General features: G+C 43.5%; 1 protein-coding gene across 1 annotated transcript in view; it reads left to right on the forward strand.

The window, feature by feature from the left end:
- LOC113045845 (chromodomain-helicase-DNA-binding protein 7-like) overlaps positions 1-22,843 on the forward strand; it is a 53,444-nt gene extending 30,601 nt beyond the window's left edge. Inside the window, exons 4-38 of the mRNA XM_026206541.1 lie at positions 2,367-2,502; positions 3,014-3,136; positions 3,311-3,376; positions 4,167-4,222; positions 4,554-4,668; positions 5,404-5,487; positions 5,691-5,828; positions 5,956-6,077; positions 6,245-6,488; positions 6,646-6,822; positions 7,210-7,353; positions 7,449-7,719; positions 7,842-8,052; positions 8,234-8,429; positions 8,644-8,811; positions 9,068-9,247; positions 9,456-9,566; positions 10,235-10,440; positions 11,705-11,904; positions 12,009-12,168; positions 13,674-13,763; positions 14,207-14,310; positions 15,651-15,780; positions 15,942-15,999; positions 16,090-16,150; positions 16,243-16,579; positions 16,678-16,886; positions 17,142-17,906; positions 18,161-18,318; positions 18,718-18,945; positions 19,050-19,454; positions 19,570-19,767; positions 19,886-20,026; positions 20,118-20,222; positions 20,734-22,843. Coding sequence (XP_026062326.1) covers positions 2,367-2,502; positions 3,014-3,136; positions 3,311-3,376; positions 4,167-4,222; positions 4,554-4,668; positions 5,404-5,487; positions 5,691-5,828; positions 5,956-6,077; positions 6,245-6,488; positions 6,646-6,822; positions 7,210-7,353; positions 7,449-7,719; positions 7,842-8,052; positions 8,234-8,429; positions 8,644-8,811; positions 9,068-9,247; positions 9,456-9,566; positions 10,235-10,440; positions 11,705-11,904; positions 12,009-12,168; positions 13,674-13,763; positions 14,207-14,310; positions 15,651-15,780; positions 15,942-15,999; positions 16,090-16,150; positions 16,243-16,579; positions 16,678-16,886; positions 17,142-17,906; positions 18,161-18,318; positions 18,718-18,945; positions 19,050-19,454; positions 19,570-19,767; positions 19,886-20,026; positions 20,118-20,222; positions 20,734-21,765 — 7,129 coding nt within the window. The 3' untranslated portion in view covers positions 21,766-22,843. The remainder of the gene's footprint in view (positions 1-2,366; positions 2,503-3,013; positions 3,137-3,310; positions 3,377-4,166; positions 4,223-4,553; positions 4,669-5,403; positions 5,488-5,690; positions 5,829-5,955; positions 6,078-6,244; positions 6,489-6,645; positions 6,823-7,209; positions 7,354-7,448; positions 7,720-7,841; positions 8,053-8,233; positions 8,430-8,643; positions 8,812-9,067; positions 9,248-9,455; positions 9,567-10,234; positions 10,441-11,704; positions 11,905-12,008; positions 12,169-13,673; positions 13,764-14,206; positions 14,311-15,650; positions 15,781-15,941; positions 16,000-16,089; positions 16,151-16,242; positions 16,580-16,677; positions 16,887-17,141; positions 17,907-18,160; positions 18,319-18,717; positions 18,946-19,049; positions 19,455-19,569; positions 19,768-19,885; positions 20,027-20,117; positions 20,223-20,733) is intronic.
- Positions 22,844-23,942: the final 1,099 nt, after the last annotated feature.

A 23,942-nucleotide genomic window follows, 5' to 3' on the forward strand; every position in this document is an offset into this window, starting at 1 on the left:
GACCATGTGAATCCTTATGTTCTGTTATTTGGTACTTTTTGCGCATGTAAAATTAATCCCCGGGAAACAAATGTTAGTATTTTTAACGGGTCAAAGACCCTGATCCTTTGTAATACAATTCTATTTTAAAAGAATCCTTTCAGTTAATGGTAAATAATCGGTTAATGAGCGTCGGTTGTTGAATAGGAAAAATAACCAAAATGAACATCTAGTTTTTTTGATCAAATAAATGCAGCATAAGAAACTTTATTAAAAAAAAACTTTACATTAACATCCCAAACTTTTTGAACTGCATTGTATTTTGCTTTGTTTTTGTGCAAAAACAGTGAAACACGAGTCGTGTTTGTCTATGCGTGGTTTCAGTTTATGTAATAAACCTGCCTTCTCAGTGATGCCGAGTAATTGAATGGCTCCACAGCACGGGTGACCCTGCTCTGAGTACGCAAGATGCAACGCCATTGCTTCCTCCCAACTCTTCCTGTGTTTCTCTTCGACTGGGCTGCTAAAGCTTTCACTCACTCTTGCATGCCTACACGGTCCTTTTCCACCTATTATCACATGCTTGCGACCCTTCTGCCGTGTCTTTCTAGCCCTTCCTCTCATTCCACGGCACAGTTTGTGTTCCTTCTCTGACATATCTCAACTCACCCACTCACATCCTCTTTCCACACATTCTCCCTCACAGTCCCACACTCTTAGGCTTTCCCCACCCATAATTCAGGCACGTTTTAGCGTGATTTTAATTGCACCGCCTCTTTTGATTCCACTCACAAGCATAACTGTCTGTGACTAAGAGGGTGTTCAGATCCTGTCTCCTCTTTTATTATTATTAAAGTGACCTTGTTTTGTCTGGTGGTTCCTAATTAGCCTTCTCGCTTTGAAGGACACAGACGCACGTTTTCGTTTGTTTAACTTGTCGAAGCATGTTCGTTCTCTGCAGTTTTGTGTACGTGTGTTTACGTTTGTGCTTGTGCGACTCCGCAAAAGAGCTGTTGAGGGTAAACAGTCGTGTGAGTGTGTGTGTACATGTGAGCAGCTGCTGTTAGACTGCGCACCGTGGGGGGGTCCAGCTGAAGATGAGTCATCTCACTGGCGACGGCAGGTGTCCCATTAACCCCCTGGCCCTCTCTCCTCCTCCTGAGTGTCAGCACTGGAGCGGTGTGGCTCATACAACCTGCAGCGGGGCCTGCGTCCTCCCCCTACTAATGCCAATTAGCCCCTCTCTCTCTCTGCCGTTCGTCTCAAAGTCTAATCGTGCCACGTCCCACCCTGCTGGCCTGTGTATCTTCAGTGTGTCCTGAATCCTATAGCAGCTCTTTGCCTTTTATGATTTATAAAGGTCAGCCATCGAAAGGAAGCCTGTCATCCCTCCCCCTAAACTGAGTGTTCTTCCTGCCCTCGTGGCTTTTTCCCCCCTCCTATTCCTTTTTTCTTTCTTCCTTTTGTATGTGCCTTTTTTTTTCTCCTTATTTCTGGCCATGTTTGCTGAGCAGTGACAGTATGAAACCCAAAGCCACAGAGCGGTGTGGCTGCAGGTGCTTGAGGAGTGTTGGAGAGAGAGACTCTGACTGAGGCAAGCAGATGGCTTTAGCCAGTGGCGTCCAGCCAGAGGAACAGGTGCGGGTCACGTGACCGCCGGTTACCAGGGCGATTTGATTGCTCTTGGCGTGCGAATGAAAAGAGAGGAGGGCCCCAGAGCGAGTGAGTGCGAGAGCCTCCAGGGCATTGTGTAATCTGTGGCAGGGAGAGAGCGTGACTCTGAACTGGAAGTGGAGTTAACTAGTTCTAGTCTTCCCTCTCATTCCCTCATTTTTGTGTCTGAAACTGAACTTAATAGGGGAAGGGCTTTAAAGCTTAATCCATTTTCCTCCTCTTCTGTACATGTGAACATAAGGTAGTATGGAGACGGAACTGTTGGGAGAAGGTACAAAGCCATCTTCTTTTTTGAATACAGACGTGGAATTAACATTGCCCATTTTCACATGACATCTTAACTACACCTAAAATGAGTTTTTCAATTCTTGTAAAACTTATACCTGGTTTTATGGCGTCTTGGTTTGATTGTTGGGCTTTTATTAAAGCATTTAATTGTGCTGTTTACCTTTTTCAAGTGAATTGTTAAAGCTAACAAGCTATTTTTTTTTCCTTTTTTAAAGAAAATGCAAAAAAAAAATACAAGTTCCCTAATGCATTTATATAAATTATAGCTTGTCTGCATTGAAGAAATTTTCGGACTGGTTATTTGCTATTTTGTTCTTTACTAAAACCATTATTTATAGTGTAATGGTTTGACATATGAACCAGACAAATCTGTGGTTTATTGGTGTGACCTGTTACATTAACCAGACCTCCCTGTTCACCCACAGTGCTAAAAAGTCTGACTCAGAGTCCAGTAGCAGCACCAAGAAAGACACAAAGCGTAAGAGAGAGCCCTCAGTCACCTCTGATGTGGAGAAAACACCGCCACATTCACCGGAGGAAGAGGAAGATGATGGTGTTCAGGTAAGCATTGCTAAAGATTTTACTTGGCGTTTATCTAATAACGGTATTATTGTTCAAAGAAAACTTTTCTGGTGGTTGACTAATATGGTATAAAAAAAGCCTGTAAAGAACTACTACGGTCTGATATTTCATGTTTGCGTCATAGTGACAGGCAGGAAGCTGCTGTTTATTGTTTTAAATAACATTTAGCCTGTAGTTAATAATAATCTACTCGTTTTACCTTCAGTCATTTTACGCTTGAGTTACCTTGACTTTTGACTTTTTTTTTTTTTTTTAAGAATTTTCCTCATTTCTGAATATATATGACAAGTTTTTACAAGATTGTAGTTCATGCATCTTTTCTACAAATATTAACATTTACATGTTGAAAACGTGTGGTACACTTGGAATATAATTTTCTGTAGCTGGAGGCTTAATAAAGAAAGTTACTTGAATCATGTTGTAGTTACATTTTACATGTTGTAGTTATTTTTTGCCATTATGTGACTTTTTTTGTGTATGTTGACTGCAGAAGAGGCGATCTAGTCGGCAGGTGAAAAGGAAACGCTACACTGAGGACCTGGAGTTCAGAATTTCTGATGACGATGGAGATGATTCTCCTGGACCAAAGTCTCCGACCACGTCCGAGCAGCAGGTCATTATCTTGAACATTTGGGTGTGGCGCGTCTGTTAAGTTTTGTTTATGCTGATGGCTGATTAACAATCCCCACAGTAGAGTTAGAAAACTGCTGATGTTACCTGCTGTTTGTTATGCATGATGGATGTTCTCACACTGACTCCGTGTCCTTCATTCCCACGTGTGCCGTAGGAGCTGCCGGATGCGGAGGGCCCTGTGGTGGAGAAGATCATGGGGATGCGTATGGGAAAGAAAGAGGTGAGCTGAGCCGTTGAAAGCCTCTCACATGAGCTTTAACCACTGCTGTCTACTGGATCAGGGCAGATTACACCTAACAGCTGTCTCAAATCCTGCCCCAGACCCTGTGATTGCCAGCAATATGCCTGAGTGGGCTGATATTGTCTTCGGCCCGACAGCAGTAGTATTAATCCAGTGAAGGCCGTGGCCGGTTCAGAGCAAAGCCGGTGCAAGGTCTTGAGATGAAGCCATGTAAGAATAAACTGTCTCTCAGCGTGATTAATCTCAGGCCCTTAGACGCAGGCAGTGGCAGCGTGCAATGTTACTCCTTTGAAACGGCACCACAAAACAAAGCCTGGCCAAAAATAATACGCCGTGCATGGCTCTTAGTAGCACAGCTGCAAATGGGCTCCCGCCCGAGGAAATGGTAGGTTTGGCGTCTGCCGAAGCGCTGTGGTTTTGGCAGGAAGCCAGGCCCCGGGTCAGCTGCCTGTGAATGGGGCTGTGTGTGGTAGAAGAGCTGAAGTGATTCATGACTCAGCCGCACGGCGTACTACTAGCTGGAGAAAGAGAATAGGAGGAGGATTGCTCTTTTATTTTATTTATATTTTATTTTTTATCCACTCCCAGTCTCTGTCATACTACTTTTGTCCCGGGGCATTACAGTTTGGAGCAATGCCTAAAAGGGTTGTTGTTTGTCACAGGAAGTGGGTTACACTTGTGATGGTTGGACGTTATGCATACTAGTGATTTGACAACTCCAAACTTGTTACAAACCCACTGAATAATGTTCCTGCTCTTTATTTTACAGTTGACGTCTGGTGAAGAGGTTGAAGTTGAGGAGTTTTATGTCAAATTCAAAGGCTTGTGAGTATCTGTTATAGCATGCCTACCATCTGATTTCACTTATTTATATAATGAAGAAAACTAGAATTATTAGATTTAAAGAGTAATGGAATTTTTTGCAGTAAGTATTGCAAGCTACTAAACGGAGTATATCATCAGATTTTCTCAATGCATAAATCTATGCAGATGAATCATGGCCTCTTAATTTACCTGTTAATTAAGAACAAGATTACTTATTGTGCTCCCACACAAACAAACATCCTCAGTCTTGTTTATCCGACATGCTAATTTCTGGATCATAGTTTTGCTGAGGTAACCCAGGAAATGACTTTTAATTGTTTGTTTTTTACAGCTCTTACCTGCACTGTCGCTGGGCAGACATCGAAGAGCTGGAGAAGGATAAGAGAATCCAGCAGAAGATCAAGAGGTTCAAGGCCAAGCAGGCCCTGAGTAACTTCATAACTGAGGTTCGCATCAGCCCTCCATTTTCCTTGTCATCCACCATTTTGTCCTTTTTTTATATATATATATATATATATATATATATATATATATATATATATATATATATATATATATATATATATATATAGATATATATATATCTATAGATATATAGATATATATAGATATATAGATATATATATCTATAGATATATAGATATATATAGATATATAGATATATAGATATATATATAGATATAGATATATAAATATATTCCATTCCGTTTTTTTCCCCTCTCATTTTATGGCCTTCACTGATAATGGTGGCAATATGTGTGCTCAACAGTGATGTTTTTTTGCTGGTATTATGGTGGCCTTTTGAACAATATCATCCATGCCAAGGCAATAAAATGGCTCGCTTCAGGCTCTTATCTCTGTTGTACGCAATCTCTCGGCACATGCTGCCTGGTTCAGTTCACAAGTTAAAGTAATTCAAGCCGCTGCATTGAAATGTATGTCAAGACTTTCATTTCTGGTTTGCAACTCCACACTACATTCGAAAGGGCTTTTCAATCAAAACCCATTGGGGTTTTCCCAGATCAATTTATGACACCCACATCAGAAAGATCTGAAAATATTCTACCTAGTAGGTTCTCATTTAGAGGCTCGTAGTAGTTGGGGCTCAAGCAGCAATGAAGCCGCAATTGTGCAATGCTCCATCTAACCAACCAATCAATCAATCACACTCTTATTGACAGATGGATGATGAGCCCTTCAACCCAGATTATGTGGAGGTGGACAGGGTTCTGGATGTGTCTAAAAGCACAGATGAAAATGGAGAGGTATGACTTTTCTCTCGCTCATCCATCCACTTCAGTTGTTCTCAAAGCATCTGTCTCTCAAAACAACATGGATTACCTTTGATTTAAAGCTCTTAGTACATATTTTACAGCTGTGAAGATGTCAGTCAGACCACCCCCAGAAAATGTTGAAAAATTTGAGAACCCTCTTTTGGATAACGTTGTTTTGACGTGTGTTCCTGCAGCCTATAACTCTGTACCTGGTGAAGTGGTGCTCCTTGCCCTATGAGGACAGCACGTGGGAGTTAAAAGCTGACATCGACCAAGGGAAGATTGAGGAGTTCGAGAGAGTGATGGAGCGTGAGCCGGAGCCGAAGCGTGTGGTAAGAGCTGGCACTTCTCTAGCCCTCTCTTTATTTTCTCTTTGGAGTGCTGTGCAAGTGAGGGGAGAGGGCCACGTTCTTGCGGTTGCACGGAAACCACTAACGGGAATTGTTTTATGTGAAACAGGAGCGACCTCCCGCCAGTGACTGGCAGAAATCCGAGAGTTCCAGAGAATATAAAAACAGCAATGCGCTCAGGGAATACCAGCTGGAGGGAGTCAACTGGCTGCTCTTCAACTGGTACAACACGTATGTATACAATTACCTAGCCGTCCAGCTGCTCTGCTCACTAAAACACAGACTGAAGTGCATTTTTTTTAATACCATTTAAATGCAAGGACATCGTGAATTGCAGCCTCTGTATGAAAATTAATATTCTTACAAGTGAATTTGCACTTTTTCGTTTCTGTTCTCAGACGAAACTGCATTTTAGCCGATGAAATGGGCCTTGGCAAAACAATCCAGTCCATCACATTCCTCTATGAGATATACCTGAAGGGAATCCACGGCCCATACCTGGTGATTGCACCTCTTTCCACCATTCCCAACTGGGAGAGGGAGTTCAGGACATGGACTGAGCTAAACGTAGTGGTCTATCACGGTAGCCAGGCCAGCCGAAAGACTATTCAGGCTTACGAGATGTACTACAGAGACACACAGGTACATAATGCTGCTTTTGTCATGTGTTATGCATTTTATAACTTTGGAGTTATTGAAGCTAATGTTTGCAGGACAAACTTAAGGTTATACATGACTCTATACATGGGGTTGTGTTCTCAAGGGCCCTTCATTGTAACCAAACGCTGTCTTCCTCCAGGGTCGTGTAATAAAGGGAGCCTACAAATTCCATGCAATCATCACCACATTTGAGATGATCCTGACGGACTGCCCCGAGCTTCGGAGTGTGCCGTGGCGCTGTGTGATCATTGATGAGGCTCATAGGCTCAAGAACAGGAATTGCAAGCTGCTTGAGGGCCTAAAGATGATGGACATGGTTAGTGCTTCCCCTTCCATGATGTTGCTGAAAATAACCTGCTATAAATGTCACTCTAGCTTTAACCTTTACTAGGTACAGGATGCAGGGTTCCCATGGTGATGGAAAATCTGGAATTATCAGGGAATTTTATTATTTTCAAGCTTGGGCAATAACCTACTTTCAAATTAAGGTGTTTGTTCGTTTTTGTGGTATTTTTGAAAAATTGTCAACTCAAAAATTGGTCCCATTGCCTTAATATGGATTTGATTTTTTTTAATGTAAAATCCTTATCCAGTAGTAATTGAAATCCCTTGTAAAATTGTGGTTTATTTATTTATTTTTTATTAGATTTGTTTTTGTTAAAGAAAAGAACAGTCACTTAATGAGACTCTCTACCTTTCATAGGAACACAAAATCCTGCTGACTGGAACCCCACTGCAAAACACAGTGGAGGAGCTCTTCAGTCTCCTTAATTTCCTGGAGCCTGACAGGTTTCCCTCCGAATCGACCTTCATGCAGGAGTTTGGAGATCTTAAAACAGAAGAACAGGTATGGAATATCAGCATTGTTAAATCATCGCAATCGTTATGAGATGCATTTTCAGAGATGCCTGGATGTTCTCTAATGTCACTTTCTGGTTTCAGGTGCAAAAACTGCAGGGCATTCTGAAGCCTATGATGCTGCGCAGACTAAAAGAGGATGTGGAGAAAAATCTTGCACCAAAAGAGGAGACCATCATTGAAGTAGAGCTGACCAATGTGCAGAAGAAATACTACCGTGCCATCTTGGAGAAGAACTTTGCCTTCCTGTCCAAAAGTGGTGGTGGCGGAGGTGGAGGAGGATCCAATGTTCCCAACCTGCTGAACACCATGATGGAGCTGAGAAAGTGCTGTAATCACCCCTACCTCATCAATGGTGAGCAGTAGACTCTGATGTAAAACTGTGTGAAAAGAAAAAATTATGTTGTGTATGCTCAAAGGTTAGTACTATTTCTCCAGTCAGCCAGACTGAAATTTCACTCTCTTCTCTGTCTGTAGGAGCCGAGGAGAAGATAATGGAGGAGTTTAGGGAGAGTCACTCTTTAGACCACCCAGAGTTTCACCTCCAGGCCATGATCCAGGCTGCAGGAAAACTGGTGCTGATAGACAAGCTGCTCCCCAAACTGAAGGCTGGGGGTCACCGTGTGCTCATCTTTTCCCAGATGGTGCGCTGTCTGGACATCCTGGAGGACTACCTCATCCAGAGACGGTAGGATGCCTGAGCCCATAGAACTGCCAATAAATTGAGAGAGAAACCTTATGTGTTTTGATGTGCAATCTCATATTTTTAGTAGAAACTGAAAAAAATAACAAAATTGGGTTAACAGAAATTCTAAATAAAATGGCATTACCTATTAGGTGTAGTTAATACTCCATTTCCTGTTCTCAAGGTATCCTTATGAGCGTATAGATGGCAGAGTTCGAGGAAATTTCCGCCAGGCAGCTATTGACCGCTTTTCACGACCAGACTCTGACCGTTTTGTGTTCCTGCTGTGCACAAGAGCTGGAGGCCTGGGTATTAACTTAACTGCAGCTGATACTTGCATTATATTCGACTCTGACTGGAATCCTCAGAATGACTTGCAGGTGATCATTTCTTACCATATATGGTCCCTGTGGATGGGAAATTGCTGGACTTTCATTGGATGCAGTTTTATTTCACAAACCATCTTTTAGCTGCATTCCAACTCTTCTGCAACCTTAGCAGTTTTCTAGGATGTGTGCGTCTTTGTATATGTGAGTCCTCAGAGGCACTGTGTGTGTGTGTGTGTGTGTGACCATTTTGTGCTGTTGCCTTCAGGCACAAGCTCGTTGCCACCGGATAGGACAGAGCAAGGCTGTGAAGATTTACCGCCTGATCACCAGAAACTCCTATGAAAGAGAGATGTTTGACAAGGCCAGTCTGAAGTTAGGATTGGACAAGGCTGTGCTTCAGTCGATGAGCGGGAGGGAAAATGCTGCCAATGGGGTATGAACTGCAGACAGCGCCACATTTTTTCTGGTGTTTCACTCAAATAGTGTTCCAGATGGTTCATTAATCAAACATACTTTGCACATGTTGGCAGTCAGTGGAAAGACCTCTAAATTCCAGTGCACTCTGCCTTATTTTCCTTTTTACTGTCTGCCTAAATTTGTCCACTCCATAAAAGGTCCAAGATGAAAACAGTAAATTTATTAAGATCTGTATTATGTGAAGTTCATTCAATCTCTCCTTTTTTTTTTAGGATCAGCAGCTCTCTAAAAAGGAGATTGAGGACCTTCTAAGGAAAGGAGCATATGGTGCTCTAATGGATGAGGAGGATGAGGGATCTAAGTTCTGTGAAGAAGATATTGATCAAATTTTGCAGAGACGTACACAGACCATTACTATTGAATCAGAAGGCAAAGGCTCAACGTTTGCTAAGGTGCTGACATTTAAAATCTTTCAGTCTTTTTGTCATGGCTGAAGTATTGATGATATTAACAAAAAATGTTTTATCTACCTATCAATGTGATTACATAATCCCTTTACATACATGGCATACTACCCATTTCATCTTGCTCTTAAAATAGTGCAATCTAAAGGGTAAGTGTCTCTGATCTCACTATTTATATTATTTTTGTCCCTACCAGGCAAGTTTTGTGGCCTCTGGGAACAGAAGCGACATTTCTCTGGAGGACCCAGATTTTTGGCAGAAATGGGCAAAGAAAGCAGAGCTGGACCTGGATGTGATCAACGGCAGGGTAAGCTGCAACTTAATGGTGAAAAGGAGCTCTCTTGTGCTGTGAAATGCTTCAGAGGAGATGCTGCATGAAGTGAGGCACTGATCTGTAGCACCTCTCTCTTGCGTAATCGTGTGGAGCATTTACAGCAGACTATTGTTCATTGTTTCATTAATGTTGGGGTCATGCATTAGCAGCTTTTGACAGGTATCATTCTCATAATTCTGTCTGACAATTGAACACTGAACATGGTGTGAATCCAAATCTGGATGGTTTCCACCACGCTCTGTGGTGTTACTCCTCATAAATATGCTATCTGGGCATAATTAATGAGGGTGATTTTCCCAGGCTAACAGTGCGTGGAATGTAGCCGTAATTTAGCAAATGCAAAATTGTTTTAATTTGGCCATGGGAAGCATTTTCTGTAATTACCACTGTTCTTTGCACTCAGGAGAATTGGAAGCGCTAAGCAGCTTATATCAGCTTGAAGGGAAATTCCATGTTATGTTTAAATTAAAATGCTCTACCTCAGTATTTTCTGCATTTGTCCTTGAGCAGAGGTCTTCAATCTTGCTGCCTAGTAGCCACCTATATCATATAGTACTAAAAGTGCTAATCATGCACAAACCTTTTCTGCTGTCTTAAACCCTTGAAAGAGCATTCTAATCCCAGATTTTATCTCTTGTCAGAATACTCTGGTGATCGACACTCCTCGGGTCCGGAAGCAGACTCGGCACTACAGTTCTATGAAGGAGGATGATTTGATGGAGTACTCAGAGCTTGAGAGTGACTCTGAGGATAAGCCCATTCAGAAACCGCGGAGGCCCCAGGACCGAACCCAGGGGTACCCCCGCAGTGAGTGCTTCAGAGTGGAGAAGAACCTGCTGGTGTATGGGTGAGTGCAATCTGGAAATGGTCATATTAAAGTGTTGTTGTTGGTTTTAACAGCTTTGTACTCCTTTTTAGTGGGCTGCTTTAGCATGAAATTGTGCTAAATCACCATCTTGCACTTGAGCAGTCCCTAGGGCCTATCCCTATAATTAGTTGCCATTTTAGCAGATGTTTTTTTTTTTTCTCTCTCTTTCTCAAAAGCTGCTTTGAGTGTCCCAACTATACATGACCCTACAGGGCAACGATGCACCCCCATTGGAGGAGAAAAAATCCCCACGCATTTCCCACTTAGAAGTTACAATTATTGCTGCCAAATAATTCTATGCAGACTCTATCAGTCCATATTTGTTGAAAACATCAATAGATCTCTATTTCCCTTAATCGTAGCTCGCAATGGAAAACAGCTTTAGCAGGAAGTCCATCCCAGCGCCATGAGACAGGATATTCAGCGTCCTGCTTTGTTTTTATCGTCATCCAAATTCCCCTTGTCTCGTCTTGTTTTCCATTTGGAATGAGAATATCTGGTTGCTCACAACCCACCAGTGCCATGGCCGAGTTTGTCACGCTTGCTTGTCCCGGGGCAGTGGCAGACACAGCGCTGTCTAATGCACACAGTTAATTAAGCGCCAGGCCTCAGTTCTCTCAGCACTAATCATGGCTGGCTGCATGCACCATGTCTGACCAGTATTTTTTTTTTTTTATATATATATATTTTTTTTTTCCAGTCAGACACGTCTAGACCCCTGGGCTATACGGCAAATTAGATCCATCAAGTCTGAGGGCTTTGTCTCTTCTGATGTGGTTTTTTTTTTTTTGGGAGAAGCAGTGTAGGGCTGTGAAATCAGAGCAGACCCCCCCCCCCCACCTTTTCCCCCAAAAAGCCCTTTAGGCCTGTGCTTAGAGTGCGCTTGAGCACTCCATCAAATAACAAGGGCATTGGGTCTCCTCATGGTCATGTACGATGCCAGCAATGCAGTGGTGACACACCTCCTCCTTCAGTTTGTGAGAAATGGCACAACTGAACAGTAATATTATACTTGAACGATCTTGACACTGTGCTAGTTTATTTTCCCCCAGACACTACAAATGCTCTTTTATGAATTAGTTGAACTAGTCTTGTCAGTGACTTTTTTTCTCCCTAGCCCTAGCCCTACAAAACCAAACAGCTGCAGTTCAAAAAGGCTTGAATTTAAATAACTGAAAGGACACAAACTGAAGTTTTCACATGCTATATTTGCTCTGGCTAACTTCTCTTCTGTTGTGCATAGCTGGGGCCGCTGGGGTGACATCCTGTCCCATGGACGCTTTAAGCGCCCACTGAGGGAGCGAGACGTAGAGACCATCTGCCGTGCACTCCTGGCCTACTGCCTGCTACACTACCGTGGAGACGAGAACATCAAGAGCTTCATTTGGGACCTCATAACCCCTACTGAGGATGGCCAAAGCCGTACACTGACCAACCACTCTGGTAGGATGTCGATCTGGAACCAATCGAAAAACTGCATAATTTCTTTCCTTTGTTTAGTACGTGAAGATGGCAGATGCTGACAGTGGCATTTCTGTGGTTTTTAGGACTGTCTGCTCCAGTGCCCCGAGGGCGTAAAGGGAAGAAGGGGAAGCCGCAGGCTGCTCAAACTCACATGCCACAGGCTGACTGGCTTGCTGACTGTAATCCTGACATCCTCCTTCAAGAGGACAGTTACAAGAGACACCTGAAACACCACTGCAACAAGTATGTACCATTTCACAGAATGCCCTTTCCCACCTTAATGACACACATGTATTAGTTAATATCATATATTTTTGTCCCTTGTGTTGTACTTCTTTAAATATTTCATTGGCATCAGACATTGGTGCATCAGTATAATCTAGATTGGAAATCATTCTGCCAATTTTTATATAATGATAATAATAAAAAAAAAAAACTTTATCAAATGATTAGAAAGTTTGTGGAAATTACCTGGTCAATAAGTGAAGAGCCCGGGTTTAAAATTCCACACAGCCAGCTCAGTTCTTCTGCTGCCGTCTTGTTTGAAAGTAACCTTTTGCCTTCAAAGCCTGATATCCTCAGAAGGAGGTGCATTTGAAAACTTGTGAAGAGCTTTTTAAGTTGAAAAAGTAATTGATGCAAACTTGTGAGGTTAGCTGAATGTGTCCAAAAGCGAGTTAGCGCTGTTACCTTGTGTTGCAGATGTTTCATTAAATTGCTTGGCTCCTCCGTAGTTTAGCTTTGACTAATGAATGTCAGTTAAAAAATTACCAGCTGTAGGGAATCTGGCAAAAGAAAGAGTCCCATCTTTCTGGCAAAGGCTTCTGCCAAGCTCCTGAAATAATGAATGACAGGCCATGAAGAATCTTTTTCATCTCTGAAATTAAAAGATTTTAAGATCACTCAATAATTCATCGTTTGGTTCATCGGGCCGCACATGATGATTTCGCCTCTCGCCCCACACGTCCATTATGCCTTGTGTGCCTCCGGCTTGTGTCTTTTGTTTTTTTGAGGCATCTCTGGTTTCATTTGATAAATAATTTCTGTTGCCAGGCCAGCATTGTTGTATCCTGCCTTACACTAGGCAGGGACGGAGCGAGAGAAAGCAAAATACGGGTTTACACTGCTGGCTCTGATGTGCATCCAGAAAAGGGGAACAGAGCAACAGCTGAGGAAACGTTACAAGACGATAAATGTGAGGTGCTTCGACTGCCAACCATCTGCTTGCCGCACTGCAAACTTCTGCCTCTGTACTTTGGAGGCATCCCGTTAGCACCTCCCCAACTTCCCTAACAGCATAAGGAAGGAAATGAATATGAGAGGATGAAGGTGCTGGAGTGCGTATGCGTGTAGGAGGGGGGTGAGGGTGGGTACGGGCGGCTCCCCAAGCGCAGCGGCGCGGTGCCAGGCCAGGTGCCAGGCAGACCTGTTGGAAGCGGGTGAAAGGCGGCACACACAGAGGTGATTATGTGCAGCCATCTGTCAGGCGTGGAGGCTGCCGCACAGCGTGGCTAATCAGCCCTGGCAGCATGATGGATGAGCCATGGCACATGCCAAAGATCTGCTGCTGCCGCTGCTACTGCTGCTGGCACAGCTCAGAGCTGGCCAAACTTACTCACTCTTTTGTTTTCTGCCTTCTCCCCTTCCCTTTGTGCCTTTATCCTTCCTTTCGTTCGGTGTCACTCCATTAACCCCAACTCATCTTTGTTTTGTTTTTTTGTCCCTCCTGCTCTTTCTCTCTCTGACAGAGTGCTGCTGCGGGTCCGCATGCTCTACTATCTGCGACAAGAAGTCATCGGAGACCATGCAGACAGAATCCTGGAGGGATCTGATTCAAGGTTGGCATCTCTCTCCATTCCCTTCCACCGAGTCCTGCCTGCTGTTATCTTTCCTCTCCCTCCATCACCTTCTCCTCCTCCTCCCCCTTTCTGACAACACCCCCACCCAGATGTGCATGCATTTATAATGTGCAAACGTGCTCGCCATGTTGATGCTCTCAAGGACTCGACTGAAGTTCTAATGACTGCGAGGGGCTCGTGTGTGCACACAAGTGCATGGGCTGAGATAAGCAAGTAGCTCAGATCTCTGGCCGTAATCAGGTTGGCCCTGAATAAACAAGATGAGAAATGGGCCTAAATGAGATGCGGCTTGCTAATGCACATGTTTCCTACCAGATGTCTGCAGATAGACATTAATGCCGCTCTCATTAGATTATGTGCCGCTGTGGCCATCTCCTGGTTTTAATCACTCTTTCCTGTGTTTGTTTGTCTTTTGCTTATAGCGAGTTGGATATCTGGATCCCGCAACCTTTCCACGCTGATGTCCCCACTGATTGGTGGGATCTCGAAGCGGACAAGTCCCTCCTAATCGGCGTCTTTAAGCATGGTAAGCTCCGCCTCACAGCTGACGCTCTCTGATTGGTGCTTTTGCGGTGACAGGCGACAGTAATTGCTAATGTTGACCTATTGTAATATTGCCTAGAGATTGATTGGTGATATTTTCCAAATGGCTGATCCTGCACTCGATGGAGGGTGGCTGGGAAAATGGATGGGGAAAGAGCCGAGATCTAATCCATCAGAGGCAACAGGGAGGGAACAGGCACCTCTCAGCACATTTTATTAACATTGACCCACAGTGTTAAGAAGTGTTCTGGGAGAACCTGCTAAATTCCCAGTTTGGGACGTGATTGTTTTCTTTTGAGAAGCTGAGCAGCTGTCCCAATTTATCTTTCAGGGAAAACAAGGCCAAAAGCTGTATTTAAAAAAGAGATGGAGAGGGGTTCCTCAGCTGTTGACTGAATTGTATTAAGTAGAGTAAGAGCCACTTTATTTAATAATGTCCACTGCTCTTGCCACCGATATTAATCTTGGTGAGGGGCTTTTATGCTACTCTCACATTGGTCTTTTTCGTGAATGTGTGTACAGAGAGCTCTCTCTCTGTTCTCCCCCGGTGTGCTGCGCTACCTCGTTAACTCAGCTGGCCGCCATACATGTGCGCGCACACACACACACACACACACAGGAGCATGTATATAACACAGGCAGCCTGTTCTTAATCATAATCCCAATTCAGTAGGGAGGTCTGGGGAGGAAACGGGGAGAGAAGAGGTGGCAGGCCTGGACTGCAGAGGAAAGAGTGATGGCCTATAAACCCCCTCATGATTACAGTTTGGCTCGGGGCGCGGCGGCAGTTAGGAACAATGTGTCACCGCATAAATCCTAATTGAAATGTGATGTTCTGGCGGGGGAGGGGGTGCTCAGGCCCCGTCTGATCAGCGGCTCAGCTGAAGTGGGTCCAGCCTGCCAATCGCCTCCCCTGTTGTGCACTGTAGGGATCCGCAGGCTCGAATCTGTTCTGCTTGGACTGTTTCAACGGGCAGTTTCTTTTGGCTCTGTCTTTTGTTTCTTTCTTTTTTCTTTTGGTTTGATTTAATCTGGTCGTTTTTGAAAGGATTTCACTTTGTATTAAAATGTTGATTTAGTTTAAATGTTGTTGTTGGTTTTTTCTTAGATTAATTACAGCGCAGTTTTTAGCATGTCATGCAACTAACATTTTATTTAAACATTTGAATTTTTCGGTTTCATTTTAAACTACGTTTGACACACCAGTAATACTTTTCTCTGCTTTCACATATCCAGCGGAAATAAAAGCTCCACATCCCAGCCCACAGCCCAGCCTGTAATTATGCATGTTTTATGTTCACCGCTGCTCTTTTCTTCCGCTAGGCTATGAGAAGTATAACTCTATGCGTGCTGACCCCACCCTGTGTTTCCTGGAGAGGGTGGGCATGCCTGATGCCAAGGCCATCGCTGCCGAGCAGAGGGGAGCGGACATGATGGCAGATGGTGTCGAGGGGTAAGTTTGGCCCAAAATCACAGCCCCAGCAAGAGGGGACTCCTCCTGCTCTTTCTTTCTCTGGCTCTCTCCCTTTTTCTTTATCCCTCACCCTGCTTTCCTTTTGGTTCTTTTCTTTGTTTTCTCTCCCACACTAAAAGCTTTTCTCTTTTTCACAATAGAGAGGACGAGGACCCAGAGTACAAGCCAATCCGGATGCCATTTAAAGACGATCTGGATGTGAGTTTGGAAAAACATTATTATTGACTGTATCTAAAATCAGTATTGGTAGTGAATTGGATGTAACGTTTTCATTGCCATTGTTTGCAGGATTTTACAAACTCTCCCCTGGATGATAAAGATGATGGGATGGATGGCGAGACTGGGGAAGGTATTTATTTCCCCAGCACACAGGTGTTACCCATCATACTTGAGATTTTACTTCCCTGTACTCACCGTTGCCGTCTGTTTTTCCACCCTCAGCGCCTAAGCCTGGTGAGAATGGGAAAGCAGGCAATCTGTATTGGCCGCCAGCCTCTGCTCTGACAGCCCGATTGCGGCGCCTCATCACGGCCTATCAGCGCACCCACAAGCGTGAGCAACTGAGGCAGGAAGCCATGACCAAACCTGACCGGCGCCGAGGTCGTCCCCGTGATGACATCCTTGCCATGGTAACAGAGGGAGGAGCTTATGCTCCGGATGGAGCGTTGGCTTTTATGGCTGAAGGAGGGACTTTCATGGCCAAGGGATCATCTTTCATCCCTGATAGCGCCGCCCTGCTGGCTGATGGAGCAGCTTATTTTAAAGAGCGAAGGCAGAGGTCAGTTATATCTAGATCTTCCTTCCATTTAAAAAAAAAAAAAATTCTTCTTTAGTCACACATGACCTCATTTCCATTTACCAACATCTGTTTTCCAGATGGACAAGGCGTGAAGAGGCCGATTTCTACCGTGTGGTGTCCACATTCGGTGTGGTTTATGACGTGCACAGACAGTGCTTTGACTGGTCCCAGTTCCGTGCTTTTGCTCGTCTAGACAAGAAGACAGACGAAAGCCTGGAAAAATATTACTACTCTTTCGTGGCTATGTGCAAGCGTGTGTGTCGGATGCAGATCAAATCCGAAACAGGTGAACTACTGTCTTTTTGAACCATTTAAATTAGCAGAAGAAAGATATATCAAAACCATATCGATATTAGCTTGCATATTTATTTTTAATACTGGACATTATAATATAGTGAAGTCTGAAGTTCTGTAATTAGCATTTTTAAATATGTGTGTGTTTATTGTATTTATTTATAGAAAATTGTATACAATTTTGATGTTTTTATCTGAATTTTCCTATTCTCGATTATCCAACTTGACGTCATATTTCTATTTACAGAGCTGCCAGACCCCACCATCATCATTGACCCCATTACAGAAGAGCGGGCTTCACGGACACTCTATCGTATCGAGTTGCTGCGGCGGATCAGGGAGCAGGTGTTGCCGCACCCTCAGCTGGATGAGAGGTTGAGTCTGTGCCAACCCAGCCCTGACCTCCCGGCCTGGTGGGAGCCCGGACGCCATGACCGAGACCTCCTGCGGGGTGCCGCAAAGCATGGTGTCAGCCGCACTGACTACCACATCCTCAACGACCCTGAGCTGAGCTTCTTGGAGGCCCATCGGAAGTTCACACAGGGCAAGGGTGCGGAGCTGCCTATCGTGTCTGATCCTCTCACACCTCTGAACCTGCTCAAAGATGAGGAGGTGAAGGAAGAGCAGGAAGATGTCTTGGTGCCCAAAGTGGAGAATGGTGACATGGAGGAGGTCAAAGAAGAAAAACCTGAATCCCTCTCTCCTAAAAAAGAAGAGGAAGCAAATGATTTGGATCTGAAGCAAGAGCCTAAAGAGGAAAAGATGGAAGTGGAGGAGAAAGATGATGCAATTGAGGTTAAGACCAAGGTAGAGCAGGGTTGTCCTGTGGATGGTATGGCTGATGAGAAGCCCATGAACCAGGAGCCCACGACCATTGAGGACAAAAACCCTGAGGAAGAGAAAGAGCCACTGATAACTGAGACTAAACTTCCTACTGACAAAACCTCCAAAGAAGATGAGGAAGAGAAGATGGATGAGGACGACAAATCAGAAAAATCTTCACAAGCTGAAGGTGAATGTTAGACGTTATTTGGCGTTTCATTTCTGTTGACACTACATTTATGAAGGAGGATATGCATCAGAGAAACATGCCTAAAACATTTTTGTGTGATCCAAAAACAAACAAAACCAGTTTTAGAACAAGCTTTTTCTTTGTTTATTTTATTGGCTAGTCAGAATCCTTAAAATGTATTGGATTTTGATTTGGGAAATCTTATTGCAGTTAAGCTTGTATTAAAAGATTTTTTTTTTTTTTTTTATTCGCAGTTGGAGGATCATCTGAGAGAAAAAATTTTGATGAGGAAAGTAACGCCTCCTTGAGCACGGCCCGTGATGAGACCAGGGACTGCTTCAGTGTTGATGACATTGAGCCGTCAGCCTCTCAGATGTTCAGTGAACGTTCATTGTTCTCTTTCTGGCCCAAGGTTAGTTGAACCATTTTTCCCACTTCACTCACAATTTCCTTTCCTTTTTTTTTCGTCAATTAAATTTTTTTCAGATTATCTATGCATTAACTCATCCATTTTCTTCTAGCATGTAGTAATATAGTTAAGAGATAAATTGAGAAAAATGAAGCCAAGCCCAAAGCTTTGAAGAAGACATGATGATGTGATGCATAGTGAAAAGACTGTACTTTGAGTTTCAGCGCTTCCTCTTTTAATAACAGAGCAAAATTGCATTATAAGATCCTTGGGACATGAAACCGGAGCTGAAATGGAGAATATGATATACCCATTGTGTACTGTCTAGTTCATTATGTATGCATCCACGCACGCACACACACTCACTCACACTTGTGCTGTTCTTCTGTGTTTGTACTTTAGGACAGGGTAATGATCAATCGTATGGACAACATCTGTGAAGCGGTCATGAAGGGCAAGTGGCCTTCCAACAGGAGGCAGTTCTTTGACTTCCCAGGCCTGTTGCCTGGCTACAGCTCCATGGCAACGGACAGCCCCCTGCAGAGGCAGAGTCTTGGTGATCTCTCATTGGTGGGTCAGACCATCTATAGTGGCAGTGATGACCTCACCATGTCACCACAGGTCAACAAGGCAAGTCCGCCCCTAACCCTCCTGAGACTCACTCCGCTTTTGTACAATTCTAAAATAGATTTTAATAGTTGTTTATTAAACACCATCTCATTGTTCTCATCCAGGACGATGCTTTGAGTCTGTCAGTACCTCGGCAGCGCAGACGCAGGAGGAGGAAGGTGGAGATCGAGGCAGAGCGTGCTGCCAAGCGCAGGAACCTGATGGAGATGGTCGCTCAGTTACGAGAGTCCCATGCTGCAGAAGGCCAAGCACAGGCCATAGACCTGACCAAGGCCCTGCACGGCGTGTCCACCTCCTCTTCCTCCACTGCCTTCCCTGGAGCCATGGCCTCCTCCGCAGCCCTGAAAGCACAGATGGAGCTGCTACAAGCTGGCACTTCCTCTAGACCCAGAGCCAACGGCTCTCTCCTTGACACTGAACTCCCCAACCGGAGAAAGAGAGGTCGCAGGAAAAATGTGGAGGGGTTGGAACTGCTCTTTATGGGGAACAAAAGAGGACAACTCAATGCGGTACGAATCCAGTCAGGGTGTGAAGCGAGAGTCATGCCGTTTCATGTGGCGCATTGACACTAAGCACATAAACACACTTTTCTTATTCTTATTTTCTGCTCCTTTGCATCTGCAGGAAAATTCCGATGGGACCAAAGCTTTTGTGGATGGGCGGGCACATAGACCCATGTCATCTCCTGCACATAAGGCTCCTGTGGAAGGCCTAGAAGAGGGAAGCCATCTTGCAGGGGAAGATGGACCCAGCACTAAAGACCTACGGGAGTGGCTGAGACAGCACCCCACCTACACTATGGATATGCCTGGATACGAACCAGTGAGTGCAGTTCTTTCTGCCCACCCAACTTGTTTATTTGTGGGGGGTTTTCTGTTGGGTGATATGGGAATGTCCTTTGCAGTTTATCTTACGGCGTTCTCTCGTTCTTATCTTTCAGAAGAATGAGGACCTCCTCCACTCTCAGTTTGCCAAGCCCAAACAGAAGAGACACCGATGCCGCAATCCCAACAAGATCGACATTAATACGTTAACCGGAGAGGAGAGAGTTCCTGTTGTTAACATTCGTAATGGAAGAAAGGCAAGTATTACTGTTTGTCAATGTGTCCAGTTAATTTCCCACAATAAATTCTTTACACTCGCTGCAAGGTTTTTAACTTGTCTAACTACAGATGGGAGGAGCCATGGCACCTCCAATGAAGGATTTACCCCGCTGGCTGGTTGAAAATGCAGAATATGCTATCGCCCCGGACTGGACGGATATAGTGAAGCAATCGGTGAGTATTTTATTAAATGGAGTGAATTCAGATCAATTTAGCCAATCAGTTTTATCTAAAATTTTAGTTTTGAGTTCAGCAAGGGGATTTTTAAGAATTACTTCTATTCAGCAAATATGACGTTAAGGGCATTTTAGTGATATTACAAAATTTCCATTTTAAGTTTTTTTTTTTTTCATATTTATGTAGACAAACTTTTTTTTATTCAATATAAAGCAGCACAATTTTTCAACAATTATATATATAATTTATTATCAATATGTCTTATAAATTATATAGATCATGTGACTGACTAAAAACAGCTTTCCCATCACAAGAATAAATGAGATTTTAAAATATAAGTCAAAAGTTATTTTAAATTGTAGTATTGGACAATTACAGTTTTAATTGCTCTCTTGATTAAATAGAGCCTTGGTGAGCACAGGAGACTTCTTGAAAAACATGAAAATCACTAACTTTTCATGGCTGTTGTATATTCTTAAATTATAACTTTTTTTAAATTTGTTTCCAGGGCTTTCTCCCAGAGTCCATGTTTGACCGCCTCCTGACTGGGCCAGTAGTCCGAGAGGAGGGCGTGCGCCGCAGAGGCAGGCGACCCAAATCTGAGATCGCCAAGGCGACAGCAGCAGCGCAGGCAGCGGCTGCAGCAGCTTCCACGTCCGGCGTGAATCCTTTGCTGATGAGTGGGCTGTTCGGCGGTTTGGACCTGACCAGTCTGCAGGGCCTACAGAACCTCCAGAGCCTCCAGCTGGCGGCTGGCCTCATGGGCTTTCCCCATGCTCTCGGAGGGGGTGCGGACTCCAAGCACGCCGCAGCCATGCTGCCTCTCATGCTTCCTGGCATGGGTGGCCTCCCCAACATGTTCAGCCTGGGGGGTCTGTTCGGAGGAAACCTGGCTGCCGCTTCGACGGCCGCCAATGGTGCCTCGGGCACAGAACAGGCAGAATCTGAAGAGAATCCCACACTGAAGACGGATGAGGAGACCAAGGATAAAGGAGATGAGAAAGAGAAAGAGAAGGAAGCAGAGAAATCGTCTGAAACGGAGTCTGCTGAGGCAACCGGTGACGCAGCTGCGCTGAATGCAGCCGCAGCCGCTGCTGGCATCTCCACCAACGCGCTGGCCTTCAACCCTTTCCTGCTGTCCTCCATGGCCCCAGGCCTCTTTTACCCATCCATGTTCTTACACCCCAGTCTTAGCGGCCTGGGCATCCCAGGCTTCCCCCAAGCTTCTCTAGCTGACCTCCAGAGTGCTGTGTCCGGGGCCTTGGGGGCCACCGGTGAGGACAAGGAGTCCGGTAAAGGGCTCCGCACAAATCAGGACCAGAACGCCTCCACGGCTGACGTGGAAACTGCTGACAACACACTTGAAGACAGTGACTCAGAGGAGAGCCAGAACAAGACTGCTGATTCATCAGTACTAGATGATGACCTGGCAGAGCCGGCAGAGGAAATGGACTCCATGGAGGGTGGAATGGATGATGAGGACGACGATGATGATGAGGACGATGATGACCCTGCTGATGAGGATGACAAAAGTGACTAAAAAAAAAACACTGAATCAGGCCTTCTAACATTTCCCCAGGGCTGAGGAGACGCAGACTGAACTCTGACAGAATGGTTAGTCCAGCTATTTACATGCCAACACGATATCCAAAACACTTCGGTCGTTTGTTTTTTGTTGACAGGTAACGTTAAGAGGAAAGCAAATGAGCTGTCTCTGTAACCATTAGCATAGCCAGGGATGATGTGAACAGTTGTGCGAATGTCAAAAGGGTGTTTTGTTTTTTTTCTTCTGTGTTTTCCTTACTTTTTTTGTTTTGAATGATTTTTTTCTCTCCTTTGAAGTCTTTGGCACTGTGTGGGTGCCTTCTAGATGAGATGGAAATTTCCTGAAATATTATAGGAATTAATTGTTCCAATAGTGCTATGCTGCTCTCTCCATATTTTAATATTATTATTATTTTGTTTTGGTGTCATTTATTTTCTCACTCTCTCTCTCTACTGTTGATATTGTAACAATGAGTAGCATCTCGTAATATTCAGTGATGTACAATTAAACGGCATTAAGACACTCTCCGCTGCTGAGGAAGAATCGTGGTTTTCGTTGTACTGTTCTGCTGAGAGGAGCGGGCAAAGTTCTCACATATCATAGCGTACACTCGGACTGTTCCCAGTCTCTCACACTGACAATCCAAACGGGTGAGGAGACCTCTCGACCTGTGGAGACAGCAATAACGAAGGCAGCTTTTGAATGTTCAATTTTACTCTTTTGACTAAACACCGGAAAGTGTGAAAAAAGTGACATGAAATAAATTACTGCAGTCAAATTGTCTCATTGTATCCATGTTAATGCACTGGTGTAAGAATAAAATCAGGTACCTTTTATCTATTTGAATGGACTTTTGTTACTTTAGCCACAAAGCTGAACAGCATTACCTCAATTCTAACTAGCCTTGAAGTTTACAGACATGTTGTAAATGTTTTTTTCTTTTGTGAGTGTCATTCTTTTCTTTTTTTCTTTTTTTTTTGAAACCATGTATGATTAACTGTAAATTGCTGCCAACTGTAGTAATGATGCTTTTAATAAAAGTGACTCACAATATTCGCCTAGGAAACCAAAACTGTGTTTGTGTAGCATCCTCTGACAACAATGAACCTGTTATAGCGATTATCATCTAACCGAAATTGTTCATTCACTTAATGTTTAAATCTGTTTGATCTGTCAAAATAGATTTAGTTTAATGTAATTATTTTTTTATCATTAGCACCAAATAGTTCCAGTTAGGGAAGAAGCTGATAAACCGTAGTATCAAGAATTGATGATAGTCAGATCTTGCTTGTGGCCTTTCAAATTTTCATGTTCCATTTGAAGGAAAATAGTTGGAAAGTTGTCTTTTGAATACAGGAAAAAAAAGGTTTAGTCTTCATACATTTGCATTTATGAATGGAAACCCGAAATGGCCAAAATCAATATTACATTTATGAAGAAAATTCTTTTTATCACCCAGCAACATTCCAAACATATGCTTTCTAGCAAATTGAAGATTGAAGTTTCTTTCCAAGCAAGAAGACCTATTATCTCAGAAAATATTTGAATAAACACAAAGGAAAGATAAGTTATCTCTGTCAACTTGACAAAAAAATACATGCATACACCGATGTCTCAAAAACTTAGACAATGTGTATATACCATTAAATATTTTAAAATGGGTTTCTTTAGCTTTAGGAGCCAATGGAAAGCTAATACACTATAATCATAATTTTTGTACTTTTGTCTTATAAGCTTGCAAAACATCATTATAAAGAAAGTAAGATATAAAATCGAATTGAAACAAGATTGAATAAGCTTATTAGTAAGCAATAATCTGAGGTCATTGCCATTAAATAAGAGTGGTGGGAGTTCAAATGCTCCACAGTAACCCGAGTGCTTTGCATTAGATCTATGAAAACTCTTGGAATGGCGTTTAAAACACCCTCAAATAATTTCGCTCACAATTTACATTTTATTTGGCACAAAAGCCACTGAAAGTTATCAGACTCCCATTTTCATCCGTTAAATGAAGATCTGATCAAACACATTTTTCAAATCATTCAATAATATAGGCTTCTATCTGGATAAAATAAATTGGTTGTTCCAAATGGGAATTCTGTGAGGGGTGAACATATGATTATATAATACTTTCCAATATAACAAAACCTGGTGGTGAAAAGAAGATCATC

The sequence above is a fragment of the Carassius auratus genome, chromosome 27 (assembly GCF_003368295.1).
Source record: "Carassius auratus strain Wakin chromosome 27, ASM336829v1, whole genome shotgun sequence".
Taxonomy (NCBI): Eukaryota; Metazoa; Chordata; class Actinopteri; order Cypriniformes; family Cyprinidae; genus Carassius; species Carassius auratus.